General features: G+C 41.4%; 1 protein-coding gene across 1 annotated transcript in view; it reads left to right on the top strand.

Annotated features, from left to right (window-relative positions):
- LOC141804879 (uncharacterized) overlaps nucleotides 1–19,014 on the top strand; it is a 57,025-nt gene that overhangs the window by 36,943 nt on the left and 1,068 nt on the right. Inside the window, exons 57-72 of the mRNA XM_074689534.1 lie at nucleotides 2,343–2,489; nucleotides 4,061–4,174; nucleotides 4,337–4,453; nucleotides 4,538–4,696; nucleotides 5,011–5,172; nucleotides 9,505–9,667; nucleotides 9,755–9,942; nucleotides 10,024–10,116; nucleotides 10,239–10,443; nucleotides 11,040–11,227; nucleotides 11,411–11,508; nucleotides 11,857–12,041; nucleotides 12,135–12,334; nucleotides 12,412–12,586; nucleotides 12,685–12,794; nucleotides 15,542–15,667. Of these exons, the coding sequence (XP_074545635.1) occupies nucleotides 2,343–2,489; nucleotides 4,061–4,174; nucleotides 4,337–4,453; nucleotides 4,538–4,696; nucleotides 5,011–5,172; nucleotides 9,505–9,667; nucleotides 9,755–9,942; nucleotides 10,024–10,116; nucleotides 10,239–10,443; nucleotides 11,040–11,227; nucleotides 11,411–11,508; nucleotides 11,857–12,041; nucleotides 12,135–12,334; nucleotides 12,412–12,586; nucleotides 12,685–12,794; nucleotides 15,542–15,667 (2,430 nt within the window). The remainder of the gene's footprint in view (nucleotides 1–2,342; nucleotides 2,490–4,060; nucleotides 4,175–4,336; nucleotides 4,454–4,537; nucleotides 4,697–5,010; nucleotides 5,173–9,504; nucleotides 9,668–9,754; nucleotides 9,943–10,023; nucleotides 10,117–10,238; nucleotides 10,444–11,039; nucleotides 11,228–11,410; nucleotides 11,509–11,856; nucleotides 12,042–12,134; nucleotides 12,335–12,411; nucleotides 12,587–12,684; nucleotides 12,795–15,541; nucleotides 15,668–19,014) is intronic.

The raw sequence follows: 19,014 nt of genomic DNA on the forward strand, positions 1-19,014 counted from the left end.
CTTTGGTAGCTGAGCAGCTAGCTGACGTGAGAGGGGTAGTGGGGAAGGATGAGGCGGGACCATGGGCGGGAAGGTGTAGAGCGAAGGAGACAGGGGAGTGGATGGACTCACACACAAACCCAAAATGAGGGTTTGTTGAGCTGTAAACTGAGCACATGCAGCACATCAGCTGCAAAAAATCAACTGTTTTGCAGCTGATGTACTGAATGGATTTCTTTTCAATCATTTTGCTTTTCGTACTGTGTAGATTGGACCACCGGATCATAATGGCCTCATAAACAGTGTTATTCGTAATTACCAAGCTTCCGAATTGTAGATCATAGCTTTAATTTTTCCAAACAGAAGTAAGAAATGAACATACACAAACAAAATCAAGACAGAACATCTCAGCTCATGGTTTCAAAGTCAAACAGATAGGTAGAGCACTCTGAATTTGCAAATAAATACAACTATAAACATAAACATGACAAACAACACAAATAGAACTACAGATAAAGGAATACCCACCAGCTGTTAGGCAGATTTCAGCTTTGATCTGAACAAATGCTCTCGTGAGAATAGTAGAAATATCTAGATCCATAAATGTCAGGAAAGACCTCCGTGTCTTACGAAATGCATTCTACTTGTCATGTAACCTGCACTGTAGAAAAAAAAATCAGTAAAAAAACTGTTACAGCACTGGCGGCAAAGTTTCCAGACAAATACCGTAAAATTACAGTCAGACGCTGTAAAAACATGTAACTACATGAAATGACTGTAAAAATACAGGACTAGATGTTACTGTCAAAATAAATTAAAACACAGTATTACTGTAAAATAACATCTAAATTCAGTCTAAACACATTCAAATCAGATTTCTTTAAGGTTAATCTCTGTAAGTGTATGGTATAAATTATTTATTTTAGGAAACAGTCAATTTCACAGTAATTTCCTGTGAAAATACTATTTCTTCCATGTACAATAACAAATTTGTAATAAATAAAAACAAACGCTGTATGTAAAACTAAAGATGAATGTCTGCAGATTTACAGTATTAATATGTAATTTTAGAGAAAAATACCATCATAACAAAATTCCAAAAATTCTAAAATTATTACTGTCAAACACCTTCAATATAGTGACAATGCAAAGAGTTTTGCAGAAAAATACTGTTATTTTACAGCAAAATACATTTTGTTGTGATGGTGTTTTGTAAAAATGAGTGAGGAGGGCACACAGAGGCTATAAGACTCTGCTGAACATTGAAGTATTGCAATGGGGAAACATGCTGCCTGTACAACACTGCATGGACTGGCTGTGTAATTCAAATTACATTGTTATTAAAAACTGACCAACATAGCAAAGACCATTAACACATCTTGTTTATTAAAAACAAAACACACGTAAAAATCACTGAGTACAGGGTCTGCACAATGGAGCACAAACAGCAAGTCTGCCCTCTGGAGCACAAACAGCCGGTTCTCACCGGGGAGCACAAACATGCTGTGCCTCCTGTATAGCAGGGTCTCATATCCACAGTGTGTCCTCCTCACTCTTGGTTTTATAAGAAAGCAGGAAAAATCTGTTGAAAATTACAGACCATTCCCTGTAAAATTATTATTTTTTTAACAGTTTAGCGTATGGGAGTGAAGATAGAGGTGAGCTGTGATCTACTCTCCAACTCCCGATTGTTTGCCATGCCAGAGACTCTTTATTTAAAAGTTACACTGTAAAATTCAAGTCACCAGACACTAATGTTTATTTAACCAAACGTGTTTTCTGCCGATCAAAATTGTCCAACACAGTCAGTCCAGGTTAATGCAGACGATTTGGAGTCAAACAGCAGCTTTCCTGATCCTGAACTCAGTCTTAACTTTATTCATCTTAATATTTTATAAACTAAAAAGTTCCACTTGGTGAGTTTTCTGTGTCATGCTCTGGGGCCTTTCCAGGACTTGAGCGTAGGTACTGAGGACTTGACCTGGACTCAACTCAGATATATTTGGATGGCCCGGACTTGACTCAGACTCAAACACTGAGGACTCAAGCTGGGATGACTCGACTACAACACTGCATCGAACATGAAGATCAGTGTACCACAGCACAGAAGAATCTGATTATATAGTTTTCATGACCGCAAAACAACAACATGCAACAGAGACAGATCAGGCGTCATGAGAAACACACATCACACTCCTCCAACACACAATAAAGCAATCAAATACCATCCACACCATGACTCTGGAGCCCAATTTAACATGTTTTCTTTTTATGCTGACGAGTGATTGTTCTTACATCAGCATCTGTTCCGTGTTTCTGCTCTCTGCGGTCACACACTAATGTTTTTTTTTTTTTCGTCTTAGGTCAGAGCTCTGAGCTGGTGGAGTAGCTCGGAGGAAATGAATGAGACCAAGCTGGAGCTGAATCAGCCGTTCTCCTCCACGCTGGGCCAGATGAGCCTCCACAGTCTGACACATTCGTCACACAAGGAACAACACAGCAGTCACACAGTAAGCTCACACCCTTGTTCATTTTGCAAGTAAAGAAGCCTGAAAACAAATAAAGGCACTCTCTTCTGTCATTTAACACATATACATGGATATTGCTTCCTTGTTTTCAATGGTCTGTTTGAACTTTTCTTAATCCAAAAATTGTAAAATTGTTTTTTTGGCCAGAAGTCAATCACAGGTGGCCCCTGCTTCAGTCAGTCCTGGTTGCCTTAGTTACCAAATGAAGATAGCTAGCAGTTGAAGGGTTGGGGGCTCATGAGAAAATCATCTGGTAATAAACTCAGACTATTTTCCAAACCGCCTGTAGCAGTCAGTATACAAAAACTTGCAAAATCTGCAGTATTCTAAAAATCTCTGGATGTCATACTGATCCAGGAAAATTTCTCAGTATGCAACGGACCAGTCTACCTGGCATACTGTTTCCCACAATGCACGGCGCTAACACTGTTTGTCTATGCAGGTGGCAGGTTTTGGTGAATTACCGCCATCTACTGGAATGTGTCAGTATTATAATTACAACACAACACTAACGTTAGATGGTCAGTGAGATAGAAGTGAAGTGATGCGAAGAAACACGAGTAAATCTTGTCACTTCCAGTCATAAAAGAGATTTTTACATTAACAAATTCCTTACAGCCAACAAAAACTAATAATTCACTTTTTAAATTATACGAAGATTATATAGAAGTGTTTTTTCTGCTGTAAAAAATAAAAACCCCTTTCAGATTTATTTCAGAGATATACCCATAGATTGTTTTGCACATTTATAATAAAGGGGAAAACAAACAAACATCATCTATAGCTAGGGATTGGTACCAAATTTGGTACTTTTATGGGTACCAACCAAATTTTGTCAAAAGTACCGGGTACCGATTCACTTAAAACCAAAAGGTACCATGTTTATGTACCTGACACATCCTTGTGACTGTGAGAGAGTGGAGGACTGCATGATTTTTCATGCTGGACATGAACACAGCATTGTAAGGTTTCATGTGAATAAATATGTTAAATTGAAAACTTTCATATTTTACTATTAGACAAATTGATATTTTTTTTACCACATAAACACAAAAAGTACTGTTAGTAGTATCGTTTTATATAAAAAGGTACCCATCCCATCCATTCTGAAACCCGAAAACCGGAGTACCATACTACAAAACAGATCCAACAGAACAGTCATACGACACACTACAAGCAAAAGCAGTATGTAGTATGTAGTGCCTACTACATACTACATTCATTCCTACTACATCTTCAGATGTAGTATGTAGTTGGTGGTTTTGAAAACAGCCTCATTCTTTGATTTTAATGAATTGTTTGGGCTGCGCCCTGTTGGAGATTAGAAAGAATGCAAATCAAAGCCACCTTTTGGTTGCTTTTGGCATAGCTACACACACTTTTTTTTTATCTTATTTTTTTTAACAAATCTCTGTATTGTAACATAACTGCAAAGAAGCAAACCACCATTGATCATCTGGCAATATTTCTACAATATTCTCTACATCTCATCAGAGCATTCTGTGCAGTATTGTATATTTTTGTTAACCTGCAAAGTTTTATGATTTATTTAGACCCACCTGTCCTGGAACAGCACGGTCCCCATCAACATCTCCATCAACCTGAACAGTCAGTGGCAAAACAACTCCAGCAGGAGGCAGGCTTGTGCTCAGTTTACAGCTCAACAGGTTGGTGGATTTATGTTTTAAGTCCTTTTCAATGATTAACTGTGTATGAAAAGGCCTTGACTGTGTGTGTGTGTGTGTGTGTGTGTGTGTGTGTGTGTGTGTGTGTGTGTGTGTGTGTGTGTGTGTGTGTGTGTGTGTGTATGTGTGTGTGTGTGTGTGTAGATGGTGGTGTCTCTGGTTAAAGGCTGTGTGTCGCTGGGTCAGGAGGGGAACTCATTTTCCCAGAATGCAGAGCTTAGATGGGACAACAGTAGCGTTGAAGAGGCGATTAAGTACCAGGTACTCTCCTACTCTCTGTCTGTGTTTCCTGATGGTTTGTGTTTCAGGAAATAAAACCAGATTGAGTGTCTGTGTTGTTCCTAGAAGGGTCTGCGAGGTTTGCACAGCCTCCAGGTGAACGTTGGCTTGGACAAAGTGTCTCCTGCGCCCTGTCCTTCACACACGCTCTACACTAAGATCCACACGAACCTGAGGGATCATTTGGAGCATGTGATGCTGCTGGGCCTCTGTCCCCTTCAGCCTGTGAGACCACACATCTGCATCCTCTCCTGACTCAAGCTGTTTTCACTAGACTATGAATTACTCCCACAATAGTTTGTGTGAATGTGAAACTGTTTGTTCAGAGGTTGTTTGTGTTCCCATATATTTTTTTCCTTGAGTCACAATGATAAATATCCACATAAAAGTAACTCATTAATCTCTTTAATTTGTTGGTCATGAGCAGATGTGTCTCAGATACTTTTTCAACCTTCTTTTCTGAAATGTTCAGATTTACGGGACGTGTCAGTCTTTATTTTTTGGCCTAATTTGTGTTTTCTTCCACGTGTTCGTCTCAGACGTTGTTGTGGTCAGGATCCCACAGAGTAAACTCAGGAGAGGAGCTGTTTTACACTCAGTCTCGCCTTTCAGTGACAGGACGGCCCCAGCAGTGCAGCCTCACCTTTGCTCTCACCAACTCATCCACAGCGCATGGCTCCAACATGTCTCTTTTCTCTGAGGTAAACATCCAGACCAGCTCTCTGGGGACTGATCGTCTTCATTTGTATCAGTTAAGAATTGTGGTTTTAGTCTAAAAGGGCATCTCACTCTTTTCATTTCTACATTTGTTTTATTACATTTGAGCTCTGTGATGTGGTATGGTACTGCTAGAATTAGATTAAATACCACTCTTTGCAGTGCCTGGTGCTGCGGATGTTAGTATTTGGAACCTCAAACCCCAAACACACACAGAGTATCCAGAGGAGCAGAGCAGCAAATTCCTCTCCTTCTTCAAAGCCAAAATTGACAACATTCACTTTCATCTGTCCAGCTATTTCTCAGCGTCAGTTACACCATCTTCCAACTCACAGCCTGAAGTCCCTCACCCTCTCCAGTGTTTCTCTGAGGTCTCACAGTGTGAAACAGAAGCCATTGATCTGGAAAACCTGGCCAACGACAGGCCCATCTCCAATCCTGGGCTTCATCTCAAAGGTTCTGGAAACGGTTATTGCAGCTTCAGGACCATTTTCATTCCCACTGCCTGTATGAGACGGGTTTCAATCTGGTTTCCGCTCTGCTCACAGCACTGAAACTAGGAATGGGTACCGAATGAGGTACTTTTATAGGTACCTACCGAATTCTGTCACGAGTACTCAGTACCAATTCACCTAAAATCAAAAGGTACCATGTTTAGGTACCTAAATGCATCCTTGTGACTGTGAGGGAGTGGAAGAGTAGGCAATATCCCATGCTGGACATAAACACAGCATTGCAAGGTTATATATTGAAGAATAAACATGTTAAATTAAAAAAAATACTTTATATTATCAAACAATTTTATATATTTTTTTACCACCCAAATACAAAAAAAATACCAAAAATTGGTACCATTGAGTACTGATACCGATTACCATGTTCTGGGAATCGGTACTGTATTGTCTTAAATGTGAAAGGTACCCATCCCTAATTGAAACTGCTCTTGTCCGTGTCACAAATGATCTCCTTATGGCAGCTGATGCTGGCTCTCTCTCCTCATCCTCCTTGACCTGACAGCTTCCTTTGAAACAACTGACCACCGTATTCTCCTCAAGCGCTTCTGTGAGGATATTGAACTCTCAAACTCTGCCCTGGATTAGTACCTATCTGAGAGGACCCACTTCATCAGCATGGGACCTGCAAAGTCTAAAGAACTTCCTCTCACCTGCGGCGTCCCTCAAGGGTCTCTTCTTGGTCTGTTGCTGTTTGTAATATACATGCTCCCTCTTGGTCATGTCTTTGGCCACTATGAAGTCTCATTCCACTGTTACGCTGATGACACCCAGCTGTACGCCAAAACTGATCCGTCATCATCGTTATCATCACCACCATCATCTTTACCACCACTCTCGACACTCACACCTGTGTGTAAAAGATAAACCCGTGGTTGAGTGATAACTTCCTTCAACTAGACTGCTCCAAATCCAACGCCACACTCATTGGCACCCTCCACCAGGTCCAATCATCCCCTATAACCACCATCACCTTCTCTGGACAATCTATCTGTCTCAATCCTGTTTCTACCACTTTGAGAACATTCCCAGACTCTGCCTCTCCCTCACTGTATCGGATGCTGAAAAGCTTGTCCACACCTTCATCTTTCCCAGACTGGACTACTACAATGCCCTCCTCATTGGGACCTCAGGTAAAACCAGCTTCACAAGCTCCAGCTAATACAGAACAACCAAGCCAGGATCCAACTGGCTGGCTTCCCATCTACACTCAAATTAACCATGAGGTTGCTCCCATCACTCACCAGTGCATCTATGGAAATGCCCTGTCTTACCTGAAAGGACTACAACCTACAGTGTCATGCAATGGTCAGAGGACACCACTGTACAGTTGCGGGGGTCACTGGTGTGCACAGACTGGGACATCTTTGACCGCGGTTTGTATGTCAGGGTTTCTATCATTAGGGACTACCTAAAATTCTGCACCGACAACCATTCCAGTAAAAACTTGCAAAAGATCTCAAAAACTCAAAACCTGGATCACGCCACATATTAGACATCGCTTCAGGCAAAAACAAACTGCATTTCAAGAGAAGGACTCGGTTGCACTTAATATCATAAACCATCAGATAAAGAATGATACCATCAAAGCCAAAGTGGAATGCAAATAGAAACTAGGACAGGAATTCAGTAATATGAACACTAAAGAGGCGTTCAGGACACGCACTGGATATAACCCCAAAACAAGATCCACTGTGTTAACGGACCCTACCACATTCGCTGAAAACCTAACCACATTTCATATTCATTTTGACACTATCAGTGCACCCAGGAATGTAATAGACTGGTTGAAACCATCTCCATCCTGGAACCACCTCACTCTGCTCCTTTCACAGTAGAGGATGCAAACCTGGCAAGGCTTCAGGTATGGTCGGCGTCGAGGCATGAGTGCTCAGGCACTGTGCTATGGAGCTCTCTCCAACTCTCATTCCATCCTCTGGGATTTGTGCAGGTCTGCCTCAGTTCCAACTCTATGGAAAACACCCACTTTTGTACCTGTGCCCAAGAAACCCCGCCCCTCAGAACTCAATCACTACCGGCCAGTTGCACTCACCTCAGTAATCGTGAAATGCCTTGAAAAACTAATTCTCAATATCATCCTCCCAACTGTCAGACCACGACTGGAGCGTTATCAGTTTGCATATAAGGCTAAGAGGTAGACAGAGGAGATACTGTAGCATGCCTCTATCACTCCTTCCAGCAGCACCTGGAAAAAACTGGTAATTTCGCCAGACTTCTCTTTGACCTCAGTTCAACACCATCCAGCGCCATCAGATAATCAGGAAACTCCACCATCTCAATGTCTTCTTCTCATTCATTGGATGCATAGTTTTCTTACTGATGGACCACAAGCAGTCAGAGTAGGCAGTATAACATCTTCTACCACCATCACCAACGCTGGAGTTCCTCAGGGGACTGTCTTGAGCCCCTTTCTGTACACCCTCTACAATAATGACTGCACCATCATCAATCCCCACATACCTCAAATGCTTAGATGACACTGTCATACTTGCACTCCTGACCGGCAATAACTAGTTTTTCATTTTCAATTCATCTGGACTCAATCTCCCATTTCACACAAAGGTGCAAGGACAATTTCCTCCAGCTGAAAGCAACAAAAACAAAAGAACTGGTCATCATCTCCTTCAGCATTAACAACCCAGCATCCAATCCCATACACACCCCCATCCGCATCAACAATGAAACACGAGAGATGGTACAGTCTTTCAAGTGTCTTCAACTCACCCTAGACAATTAACTTAATTTGGATCGCTGCCAACAAAGACTGTCTTGAGGCACTCTTGGGTTGACCCCCACCTTCTGTTTCTGTATCGAAGCATCATCCAACCCATCCTTTACTGTCCCCCCCATGCTACTACAACACGCTAACCACCTCCAACAGAAACAAACTCAAACATCCCACACAGATCCTAAAACAATCGGCCTCCCCAACACCCAGCCTTTCTAAACTCAACAGGGGACCAAGCTCTTTGTGCTGCTGCACCACGTCTGTGCAACTGCTTGCCCAGCCCAGGAGATTTTTACGGGATGACGTCAACGATTCAGCAAGTCTACTGAGGATGTAGTGACAAAGTCTTTAAAGAATGGACTCTTTTGTGCATGCACCAATTGATTGGTGCCAATTTCCTTAGTTCTGGGGTGATCAGTGATCGGCCCATTCTTATGATATGAAAACAATTTTCTATTCCTCTGGTAGGGTCTGACAGCCAGCCATTGTTGCTTTTTGCTCTGAGACCTAAAACTCAGGACACTTTATTGGTTGTTTAAGTTAAAACATAAAAAATTTTATTGATTCACAGGTATTGTTCAATGATTTTCGAGAAATTAAGATTGGAATGTTGAAAGTATATGCTGTCAGTTATAAAAAATGAAAATCGGTATCGGCAGGTCAGGCTTTTTTAAGATCGGTGATCGTTGATTGGCCAGAAAATTGTGATCAGTGCACCCCAAGTTAAAAGTATTGAAAAGTGAAATATCCTCTCTTTAATACAAGGAGTAGAAACTAGGGGAAACAAGCCTGGATGTTTCTGAGAGTAGCAGGAAATAAATCGTATAACATTTTATGCAAGATAACTAAAATGTTTCCAAAAACAAAAAAGTAAAATTCTGCTGATGAAGACTTTTAAGAGGATAAAGGTTTATTTATTAGTCATCTTTCAGTCTTAGGTGGAGGAGCTGATCTCTATGTGTGTGTGTGTGTGTGTGTGTGTGTGTGTGTGTGTGTGTGTGTGTGTGTGTGTGTGTGTGTGTGTGTGTGTGTGTGTGTGTGTGTACTCTTTACAGTCTAGGATTGGTAACTGGACAATGAATGTTGGTGGCAGTGCTCTGTCTTGGCGTGGTGGAGCTGGACTGCAGGTTGAGGCCAGACTGGACCACAGGGAGAGGATCTGGTTAAATGGGAGCGTAGAGGGGCAGTGTCTCAGGACCATGGCGGGCTACAAGAACGGTAAATACAGAACCCCTGCAGTGCATATAAAAATAACTAAGTACATACATAAATTGTGGTTTCAAAGGGTCACTCGTTGCTGTCCAGGTCCAGGCCTGACTGAGGACATCACTGTCTCTGCATGTGTGGGGACCAATCACAGTGTGACGCTCGATGTGTTGAAAAGAGACGGCAGCAGAAACCCTGACACCCTGGGTCACCTATCTGTGGAAACAGACAACCAGAGGCTGACGCTGAGAGCGAGTGGCTGTTTAAAATGCCTGACTGCAGCAGAGGTACTGACAAAAAAAAACAACATATCTGGTCATTATTGTGAAGTATGATGCCTAAAATACTGTGTGATGTTGTTCAAACAGGGCAGGATTCAATATCTGAGCTCCCAAGTACAAAGTAAACTCTTGAGGAGACTAAAGGTGTTGCAGGACGTACTCAGTGAATTAAGACAGCAGGTATCCACAACACACACACACATGTCTGAGTAAAAGCATGTCCATGACGAGCTGAAGCGAATACTGCCAATGTATGATTTTAAACACAAAGTTTTTAATGTTGTGACTTCTTTCCTCTTCAGTCTGGAGACAGTGAGCTGCTCCAGCAGCTGAGCGCGGTGCCTCTCCATGTTTCCCAGCAGGCAGAGGCTCTGCTGGGAAACAAAGAGAGAGGGTTTTTGGCTCTGTGGCAGAGCAGCTCTCTGCGTCTCATCGTGAGCAGCAGCCTGCCACGCTTTCTGAGCCTGCTGCAGCACGCCTCTCTGCTGGGACAACAGGAGCTGAGGAGTGAGTCCATCATTGTCTGTCACTGCAGTGAACAGCCGATCTATCAACTCTGAGGCATTTAAACAGAAAAAGCATTTCACTTTTTCATTCACAGCAGTAGGAGAGTTTTAGATGAATTGGTCGAAAAAGATTTTTCAGAGTTTAGTGAATTCATTGTTCATACCTAATAGCCACTTATTTTTCAGAGGATAAAATCTAAATGGATCTAAATGTTGTGCTTTGTGTATTTGACTCTCTGTGGTCTTGACTATCAGTAAGCTGGGCTGATGTATTTACAGTGAGCAGTTATTCCTTGATAAGAAAATAAATCAGTTGCTGCCTCCCATTGCAGTCACAAACCTAATTTCTGGTTTATAAACTTATTTTGTTTTGTACTACGTCATTAGCTGACGTACAAGGAACCTCTTTTCTCTGTCAGATCTCTTCTTATGATTCTCCCTTGATGCACTTTTTATGGCTGTTATGAAGTCACTCTGAGGTCTGCACGCCTGCTGTTTTGTTTTACTTTTAACTTAAATTTGGCAAACAAAGTACGGCAGCTTCATGAGTGTTTCATGAAACACAAATTCTGACATCGGCCTGTGCTCTATCTCCAGGGCCTCTTGCCACTCTGGCAGGAGTGTATCAGGATGTGAAAGGCCAGCGGCCTGAGGCGCTGTGGAGGGAGGCTGTTAATCTGTGGACTGATGTGCTGATGGAGGTCTTACCTGCTCTGCTGGAAAACCCCCGGCTCAGGCCGCTCACTCAGGCCTGTGTGGCTTCACTCAGTGCTGCTCTGGATATGGTGAATCATTTTGAGGTTTTCTGTTCGACCAAAGGTGGTTTAGTTATTTCCATTTCACTTATATAAAACTGTCTTTATAAATGTTTATCATGTGCATATCTGTAACGTATCATTACACCTAACATTAAATAGCACGGGGCATAAAGCTGCTGTTTTGAGCGCTCTGTGTTTTGCATGGATAAGGCAGGACAACAAACCTACCACTGGGTGGAGAATAGGCTGGCAATGGCTGTGTCTGGAGTCAGGAAGCGACTGGCGTCTGTCTACAAATTCTCCCCGAGGTAATGCACATGTCTGAGACGTACATGAAGAAAAGCTCTCAAAGCCTGCACTTTCATAAAATACTTCAAGAGATCAAAGAAAATGATATTTTATAAATAATCTCTCAGTTTGCCCATCCCACCCAGAAATAACATGAAAAGAAGGCAGACTGTGAAATCTTGGTTACGTTCAGCTCAGGAAAACACTTTTTGGAGAGGGTTCAGCTTTCTGTAACTGTATGAATTCAACCTGTGTCAGACTCTTATCAACTTTAAAACCTATAAACTGTGATGCTGAAATGACCAAAACAAACCCTGTAGGATGAGTCTGTTCAGATTTCTTAAACGGTGTGGTTTTGCTTTCTCCAGTGAGGGCTCTGTGATTGTGTCCGTGCCTCTGCCTCCTCACCCCTGGTCCCAGATGGCTCAAGCCGGTTTAGTGGATGTCCTGGTGGAGGATTGGCTCTTGAGGCCCCTGCAGGCCCTGGCCTCTGTCAGACCTGTAGCTGAGCTGTATCGCCTGAAAAGGAAAATCATGGACAGTCCTTCTACATGTAAGCCCAGACTGATGTTTCTTTGCAGTGTGAGCTCAGTGCTCATGTAACACGAGGGAATAACCACATTTTCTTTCTGTTTCTGTCTTTAAGATCAAGCCCTGCTGGTGGCCGATCAGTTCGTGGTCACATTCGATGGTCATCTGTACGAGCTGCCAAACTCGTGCCCTCTGCTCCTCGCTCAGGACATCAGCGCTAAGTCCTCGTTCGCTTTGGTTCGCAGCACAGACTCAAACACCTTCCTCCTAATCAGAATGGGCAACAGCACCATTACCATCCAGAGGGATGGACAGGTATGAGATAAATAAATAAATAAAGATAAAGATGAAAAATGAGTAAGGAAAAAAAAAAATTGTTTTTCTTGTCACAGGTGAAGACCAACTGCATCAGCGCTGTAAAACACACTGACAGAGACTGGACTGACGGTGGAGTCTCCGTCAGAAGAGGGTCAAACATCGTTCAGGTGACCAACAAGAACGGAGCATCCGTGTCATGTGATCTGCTGCTCCAGGTCTGCAGCTTCACCCTGGACAGATGGTTTCATGGTAGGAAAATGAAGATGATCACATCTGGACGGATCTTATTAACACTTTTTGCACTTTGAAAAACAGTCTGGGAGTAATGGGTCTTGTTGTATGTGCAGGCACGTCTGCCGGCCTGTTAGGGACTAATGACAATGAGGCTGGGAACGATTTCCCTAAACTGGATGGAGCTCAAGCTCAAGACATGCACAGCTTTTTCCACAGCTGGCAGGTGAGACGGATAATTTTTGCATCTCATCAGAGATTTCAACACATTAACCCTGGTCAACAAATCAACTTAATCATCTTTTATTCATTATCATCAAAACTCATCAGTATTAGCTTGTATAAGATGCACCAACAGATGTATGGTCATATGATGATCACATTTATATTAATGATAACAATTAAACATTTTTAAAATAAACCAGATACAATTCAAAAAATCACTTTAATACTTAATATCTCTACCATTTTTCTCAATAAAAAGTTGAATATTAAATCACTGGAACCCTGAAACATTTGTTTCATGCTTTTGATAGCATTAAAAAGATACTTGATACTATCTTGTGTATTCCAGGCCACTTAAATTAAATCTTCTTTGTTTGTCTGACTGTTTAAATGAACAAACATGTTGCTACAAATCTTAGTTGTACAAGCTTCATTGTTGGAATAAAATCACTTTCTGTGTTATTTAGATTTACTATTATTTAGTACGTTTAAGAAATCGGACAGGCAGGAAAATGTGAAGGATCACTGCATTATGTCAAACTAAAAAAAAGATCTGTCAAAGCTTTTGTGTTTGCTTTTAATACTTTTGTCACTGACATGAACTGTAATGCCAATTCATCACCTAGAAAAGAGAACAAGCAGACTCAGCTCAGACCATAGACTGTAATGAATGGACGCAGTCTCTGTGACGCCAGCCGCCTGTCTCTGCAATGGAGTTTTGAGGCAAATTGTTGGTGGGAGCCATATTGAAAATGTCACAGGCTTTGAGTCGCCAAACTTACAGCTGTAGGGCGTCAACCTGTCAATCAGCTGAGCTGTGCCTCTGACTGCTCTGGATAAGCTGAGTTCACTTGAAAAATACTTGTAAAAAGATTCACCTATAGATCGGCCAACCAGTGCCAACTTTCTTGATTTTGGGGGATCGGTGATTGGTGATTGGTGATTGGTGATCGGCCAATAAATTGTGATCGGTGTACCCCCACTCAAAAGAACTAAATAATGAAATGAGTTAATTTAACTCAACATCTTATATGCCTAAAGTTATTATGGAAAATCATTCTACTGAATGTTTTTAATCAAATAAACCTGATGCTTATTTGTTACAAGTTAAAATATTAAGTAATGTTAAAAAATGTTGGGTATCACTGTAAAACATAATAAGTTGACCTTACTCAAAACTAAAAGATGTGATATCAATAAATTTACCTTTTGAATCAAGTAAATGTAATAATAAAAAATTGAAGCAGATCTGAAAAACTAAATTAAATAACATTTTAAAGAACAGCTGGGTCTCATATCCACAGTGTTCCCTCCTCACTCATGGTTACAAACTCCGTCACAACAAAAATCAGCTCTAATTTCATAACTTTGGTAACCGTGAGTGAGGAGGGAAGGCAGTAGATATGAGACCCTGCTGTACATTGAAATATTGTTCTTCAGGGAGCACAGGTTGTCTGAGCCCCACGGCACTGACTGGTGGTCTGTGCTCCATGGCACGGAGTCTTTTACAAACTGACTTTTTCAGTGTGCGTCTAATGGTTAATGTATTTTTAAATGAATTGTTTGACTGGGCTATCATGCAGACATTTGAGTAAAGTGAACTTACTATCAAATTTTAAGTTTTTATAGCTTAATACAATGGAGTAATTTGAACTTTGGGGTTTACAGTGTGGGCCAATTTGTGATCTTAACATCGTCTTAACTGCTGAGATAGAGAGGTCTGCCAGCCCACCATGTGCCATAGAAAGATCTCTGCGACAGGTTTAGCCGTGTCCTTTGAATTTGTTTCACTGACACTGTAAAGCCATTCAGTTGAATTTTCCTTCTCAAGTCTGTATTTTTGCATCCCTCCACTTTTCACTGGGCACGGGGCAGAAAGCCAGATGCAGCCACAGGCACACACGTTAGCTTCTGATTCCTTATGTCTTTCTCTCACCCAATTAATAATGAGCACTTATTCCTTGCTGGTAATGCGGTTAGGTGCTTTGCTTTTTCCTTTTTCATCTTGTCGGTTCAGCTCTAGTGCCCGCTATAACTACAGAATGGATTTAAATATGATGTTTAGCAGAGAAAAACACAGATCTCTCTTCTCACTGTAAACTTAGTTGGCCAGCATGGCATTGTCATAGGGACATAAATCAATCTGGTGCCGGATGATAGATCCATGGAAAGTGGAAACAGCATTTAGAAATAACCAGTTTTGGTGCTGAAAATCTCATTTTCAACTGTGGATTATGATCAGACGTATATCTGGAGGTGAGGCTTTTTTCGAGATGCTTAGAAAGTCTTCACAGGGACTTTAAAGATGGGGTTGTCGAGTGTTTTATTCTCCCTTGAATTTTTATTTAGTTTTTATATTTTTATTTTGCTGTTTGATTTTGATGTAAAATGGTTGGACTGATAAATGCTTCGAATTAAAAACGTGTGAAACAGCAGACAGCTGCAGCACGGAAACCTTGTCTGAGCATCTCATGAGTGGATGACTTTTTTAAAGATGTTAATCCTGGCGTTGTAATCCTTTAACGTAGGAGGACAGGACTGTGGATAGGGCAGGAAAAAGGATGAGAGAGAGGAGTGATATGTGGGAAAGAGGCCACAGGTTGGAGAAAAACCCGGGCCACCCAGTTGATGACTAATAATGGCGCCCCATTAGTTTTTAAGGGAAATGTTTTGCTGTGTGAATATGCTAATTGGATTTCAAAGCGTCCAGTACTCAGCTGCAGTCTGATCCTCTTTTTGTGTTTCCAGATGAAACCAGATTGCACCAAACCTTCAGGTGTAAATGAGCATCTTCCAGATGCAGCCACTGGCCGTGTGAGCTGTGACTTCCTGTTTTCTTCTCCTGACTCCCCGCTGAGTTCCTGCTTCAGGGTGGTGAGTTTATAAACTCTGATGTTATCTCAAATTAAGGCTCATTAATTTATACACAAACGTTGCCTGTGAGGAATATGTAACTTACAGTGTTGTGAATATATGAGACCTACAGCTTTGACCTTGCCTGACCTTTTCTGTGACTCATGGTTGGTAACTAGTAAATCAGCTGGGTGTAAACTTGGGCTGTATGTGTCGGCAGATTCCTCCTTAATATTGAAAAAGCCACCTAAATGATACAAGAGTGTTTGGTGTTCTGACACGTTTCCACTTGCATTTATTAAAACATAATTCCATTACTCACACGTCTGTAATTCATTTTCCATGTATTTCTACCGCTGCAAGTTCCAAGTTTGGATGTCTTCCCAGTCATTGTCCAAAAAACAAAAAAATGAAGAAAGCTTGAATTAGGTCAGGGTCAAAAACATTTTGAGTGACACACTTATCAGACTTGAGCATAGAAAATCTCCACACCTGTGCTGGCTGCCCTATTTAATTATACACCATCCATAGCCAAAATGTTTTCCAGGCCATTATAAATAAATCTAAAAATCAACAAAAATAATCCTTTCACTGATTTCTAAATCAATTCATTACATGGATTTGATCCTTGCAATAGTAGAATAGGACACAGAATGTACATCATGAAGTCCCAAAGGTAAATTCAGAGTCACAGCAGTAATACAAGAAAGCATATAGTGCAAAATATTCAAGAATATATATAAAAAGAAAAGAGAAGAAAAGGAAAAGGAAATAGTAATCTAATAAGTGTTAACTAGAAAGAGATGTCCATCTTTGGCTTGGCAATAACTCTCCTGTATGTGCTCACAGCAGGTGAAATCCTTCCAATGTGGCGGTGGTGTCTGGGGTTTCCTCCGTTAGCCATGTCTGTAAATAGCATGATGCTACTCTGCCTTCTAGTTTTCCCTCTGGTGCTGGATTAGTGCGGCTAGCTCGTCCACGTTATTGGAGGTAGATCTTACATTCCCCCATAAAGACGGATGGAAGGACAGGTTACTACAGTAACCCAAGGTTACTGTAGTGTCTTTCTAGCTCACACAGCAACACCAGCACTTTGTCCTCACCTCCGTCTCCTCAGCTTGCAGGGAACACATGCCCCAGCACCGGTTAGCACTGACATGCTTCAGGCTGCAAACAGGTGAAATCTTGTGTGTAAACAACACAACCATGGTTATATGTAGGATCAAACCAAGAAGCAAAATAAATAAATAAATACTCCAATGCAACCAGTTTGGTGTCAGTGGCAAACGAATGAGACACAAAAAGTAATGACCTGCTCTAAATACAAAAAGAACTGAAAATACAAAAAAAAAAAAAAAAAAAAAAAGGCAGAAAAAAAGCAACAACAAAGAGAGCTGCTGCATCAGGCCATCTGCTATGTATATGATTTATGGAATTGTATAATATAATATAATTTAATATAATATAATATAATAAAATATTATATTATATTATATTACATTATATTATATTATATTATGTTATATTATATTACATTATATTATATTATATTATATTATATTATATTATATTATATTACAGAATATTATTTTTTATTGTTAACTAATAGTATTGAGCCCTGGAACATGATAAGAATGCAATACAAAGGTGTTACTCTGCAGATTTTATTGCAAAGAGAATAATTATTCCATATTGTCTGATTTCAAATCAGCAGCCAATCAAAACTAGACCCTAAAGCAGTGGTTCCCAAACTTTTTTTCAGGTGACCCACTTTTCTGGGGGAACAAGCCACAGTAACCCAATCCAAAATATATCCAATCTGTAAACCAATTGATAGAATAGCTGTGCAATGATAAAAAGGGGTTCTTTAATCATGTTTCTGCATCATCTTACATCTTTTGTACCAGCTAACAGGTCTAACATATTTCACAAATGCATTACAGCTTTGTTATGCTGCGGCCACAACGGATGTAAACTCGCAAATTTAAACGAGTGACACGCCTATAATGCACCACGTGAATGCACGAGTGTGGACACTGGACTATTCTGACAAGCTGAGGGGCTGACGCGTGTCACTGTGCTGGTAGAGTAGAGAGCCTGCTCATTTAAAGACAGAAAGTCCAAAAGAGCATCTGAAAAACAATGAGCTGTGGTTTCAAAAGCATGACAGGAGAGTGTGTGAAAGCTTTGGAGATCACAATCAAGGCCTGCTGCCTCTCCCTGGTAATCCACCTCCACTGGCCCCGCCTGGCTGTTCCCTGCAACCTCATCCTCCACCCCCCGACCCATGTTCCCGGAGGTCTCCCTGGGGATAATGAAGGGGTCGAGGAAAGAGAGGAGCACAGAGAACTTCCATCTTTTCCCTGGCTCTGCCCCTGCCCCGCTCCTCCCTCCTCTCTATCAGGCTCAAAACTCCACTGAGAAAAACACAGTAGGACTCAGTGATGACCCGTGCAGGCAGATCCAGCTGGAAACGAATATTTACAGAAATTACCTTCAAAACCTGTCTCCTTAGGGACTTTCACCCAAGCCTGCTCCTGTTTTTCCGGTCTCTGTAGAGAACACACGTCGTATCGTATAACTCTGGATGATGACACACCGCACAGATTATTTTATCCTCTATCTTCCAGCGGGGTTGGAGTCGGAGCAGGTGGCGGTTCCCCCCCAGCGTCATCAAATCAATGACGTCGTGGGGGAATGTCATCGCTGATTGGCTAAGCCTCACGCAAATTTGCATCGAAAGGTCAATATTTTCAACTCCACCGTTCAGGGGTCTGACGCTCCAAACGCGCCGACGCCCCAAATCGGCATCTAAATGCGTCTCTACATTGAGTTTGTATCTAATCTCGACACAAATTCGCTTTTGGAGTGGCTGGACCATTTTTACTTTGACTGTTGGCGTGATTTTACTGCACAGCTGTAACAAACTGTAACAGACCCATTTCTGCAGCTGGTGTCCGTCCAAGATCCAGCAGAGACTTTAGACTTTCAAACTCAAAGGGGTGACTTCAAATCTTTCTTTTGGAAACTAACAATCAAAGTAATCAATGGGTCAGCTCTTTCATATGCGTGATGGTGACACAGTGACAGTGTTTTCCTCTGAGTGCTGTAAAACAGTAGGAAACAAACAGTGTTTTGGCTTTGGTTGTTTGAATAGCCCCACGTCATGGCTTCAGACTTTTTTTTAAAACAGTTACATGTTTCCAGTTACAGTAAACATTGTGGCGATGATCCTTCAAAATAAAAACTTAACCAGCTATGACAGTGTGAGGAGCCAATCATCTGTAAACAAATCAGCGAGGGGAGACTTCTTCTAGTTAAGGAAAGCATGAATTTGGTACTTTGGTGACCGCCTTTGGGTCAGGACC

The sequence above is a fragment of the Halichoeres trimaculatus genome, unplaced genomic scaffold, assembly GCF_033239565.1.
Source record: "Halichoeres trimaculatus isolate MK-OKI-2021-1 unplaced genomic scaffold, fHalTri1.1 fHalTri1_scaffold_15, whole genome shotgun sequence".
NCBI classification, from domain to species: Eukaryota; Metazoa; Chordata; class Actinopteri; order Labriformes; family Labridae; genus Halichoeres; species Halichoeres trimaculatus.